This window comes from Penaeus chinensis, chromosome 29 (assembly GCF_019202785.1).
Source record: "Penaeus chinensis breed Huanghai No. 1 chromosome 29, ASM1920278v2, whole genome shotgun sequence".
NCBI classification, from domain to species: domain Eukaryota; kingdom Metazoa; phylum Arthropoda; class Malacostraca; order Decapoda; family Penaeidae; genus Penaeus; species Penaeus chinensis.
The window spans coordinates 20078707-20081206 of NC_061847.1; the positions used below are offsets into that span (position 1 = coordinate 20078707).

The following is a 2500-nucleotide window of genomic DNA, read 5'->3' on the forward strand; positions in this document are numbered from 1 at the left end:
TGACATTATCTATAGTAGCACAAAAATGATAGGCAACTAATAAAGTTATCCCAGCTGAAATAAAGTACTTGCAAAAACCTCTTTGACCCCCAGAGCTCCCATAGCCGATCCTTTCCCAAAACCTGTCTAGTCCCTAGTTGAATAAATAGTCTCAAACAAACTTACACCAACTCCTCCAATAACGCCTCCCCAAGAACCCTGTGCACGCTGACGCCGCGACACACCGCCCAAGCCCTCCCAGAAGCCGCATAATCAGGCGGTGCATTTGGCGCCCGGTCCCACATGCTCAACTTCCCCGCGAAAAGCTCGAGGGCGAGACGTGGCACCGCCGCGCGAGGGGCTCTCCCCCCCGCGCGGGACAATGGACTCGCCCGGGCTTTGCCGCCCACATTTCAAAATAAAGAAGTCGTTGGTCGTCCTCCTCGGATTCCTCTCGCCTCGATCTCGCTCCCGGATGCTCGCATCTCCCTCCCAAACCCGGCCCCCGCGCCCCTGGCTCTCGGCCGAAGCCCCAAGCCGCTTGAAAGTCCCGCGGCTCCGGGCGCCGCCGGGGCCTCCTCCCGCGTGCCAACCTCCCACTCTCGGACACTAACCTCGGCGGTGAGATACTCGAGGATGGCGGCGCTGTACACTGCGGCCGTGGCACCGACGCGCCCATGGCTCGTCGTCCGGTTCTTGAGGTGCCTGTGGATACGGCCGACGGGGAACTGCAACGAAAATGGGCATTACTCTCTCGGGCGGTTGGTAGGCCTAGCTCCGCTCGCCGCCATGTTAAACGTCACTTATCCACTAATATCGCAGATCAACCAACTCACGGCGATGCAAAGCGTGCACGCGCTCTGCTTTCGCTCTCATCGGCACAAGATCTCCAGCAAAAATCGATAACTAACCTGAAGTCCCGCCCGAGCCGAGCGTGATACCGCCTTGGCTTTCGCTTTGCCGGAGTCCTTGCCTGCCTTTCCACCAGCCTGAAACAAACCAAGATTTTACCCGTTAAAACCACGAGTAGAGCCTTCAAACTTCGCCAGGCGACGCATCACACTTCACTCTACAAGATAGTGAAGGTTTCAATTTGATCACACTTGTATCTCTTCGATAAACTCGCAAGGACTCACCATGGTACCTGCATCCACTACCACTGCGCTATCACAACTGTTACCGCTGGCGCGCGCAGAGCGGCTTTTTTTACTGGCCCGGCCGCGTGACGTCACATTTGAACGCGCCAATCAGCGTGCGGAGACGGATCCGCTCGGCCAATGGGCGTCGCTCCCGGGGAAACTTTGAACGCCGCGCTCGTGGCGACGCGGACAACACTCGCTAAGTTCCGCGCCAAACTGCGTCCCGAACTTCCCGCCATGGACCATCCTATGTAGTAAATGGAATGCATATAGGACTTTACGTGATTTGAGAGGGCTGTGTTGCATCATGGTATGGCTAGGGTACGTGTCTGAAATGCTCACATTGTGGGATAATAGGCTTTTTCAGTCCCGTTAAAATGGCAACGGTCCCCCATCAAATTATTGTATATTTTATGGTGCATATACAAGGTACACTGAATGAACAACTACTTTCTTGAACACAACGCTTTCACTAAAATAAATGCCCGCATCTTGGCCACGCCAAATACTGGTCTCTAGGCCTAATCCACTGCTATCGAACAGTTAATGGTGATGCCATGCCCAAGATTTATATATATATATATATATATATATATATATATATATATATATATATATATATGTGTGTGTGTGTGTGTGTGTGTGTGTGTGTGTGTGTGTGTGTGTGTGTGTGTTTGTATGTGTGTATGTGTGTGTGTGTGTGTGTGTGTGTCTTTTATATTATATTATATTATATTATATATATAATATATATATGTGTATATATATATATATATATATATATATATATACATGCTAGACCCTGACCATGCCAAAGAGAATGTGTATGTATCAGTATACAATATCATAGGCAGTACGCTATATCAATTAAATAAAATAAATAAGTCTTTGTACTTTCTCCCACTTTCATGCCCGCTTCGATATATACAGGCTTAAAAATGTATTCGTGTACATATAATTTGCTCTTATCTTATGTCTTGGATTTGAGGCAACTTGAGGGTTATTGTAGTCATAAATGTTGGTGAGGCTTGGCCAATATGATATAAAAGTCCCAATATGTGCATAGGACAGAAACAGCGAAGTATCGACATCAACGCGGACGCATAACCGAATGCTTACACTTCGCAGTCGCATTCTGAAAAAAAGAGTGTAGTTACTGATCTTCTTGTGACTGTGTTCTTAGGTCTAAATATATTTACTAATTCAGTACATATTAATCATTAAATGCCATCAAACAAAACGGATGAACAAATCATGTATCAAAAAAAGCGATAAGCCTCTATTATTCAACATCCTAATTTCCTTTCACAAAGCCTTTCCATCTGCTCTACGTCATTACATTGGCTCATACAGTTTTAAATCTTTACTCAGGTACAATAAGC

At 47.2% G+C, this 2500-nt stretch overlaps 1 protein-coding gene across 1 annotated transcript in view; it reads right to left on the reverse strand.

Annotated features, from left to right (window-relative positions):
- The window catches only part of LOC125040851 (histone H2A.V), a 2371-nt gene extending 1173 nt beyond the window's left edge, over positions 1 to 1198 (reverse strand). The window contains exons 1-3 of the mRNA XM_047635612.1: positions 1116 to 1198; positions 891 to 968; positions 594 to 707 (exon numbers count right to left, since the gene is read on the reverse strand). Of these exons, the coding sequence (XP_047491568.1) occupies positions 594 to 707; positions 891 to 968; positions 1116 to 1118 (195 nt within the window). The 5' untranslated portion in view covers positions 1119 to 1198. The remainder of the gene's footprint in view (positions 1 to 593; positions 708 to 890; positions 969 to 1115) is intronic.
- Positions 1199 to 2500: the final 1302 nt, after the last annotated feature.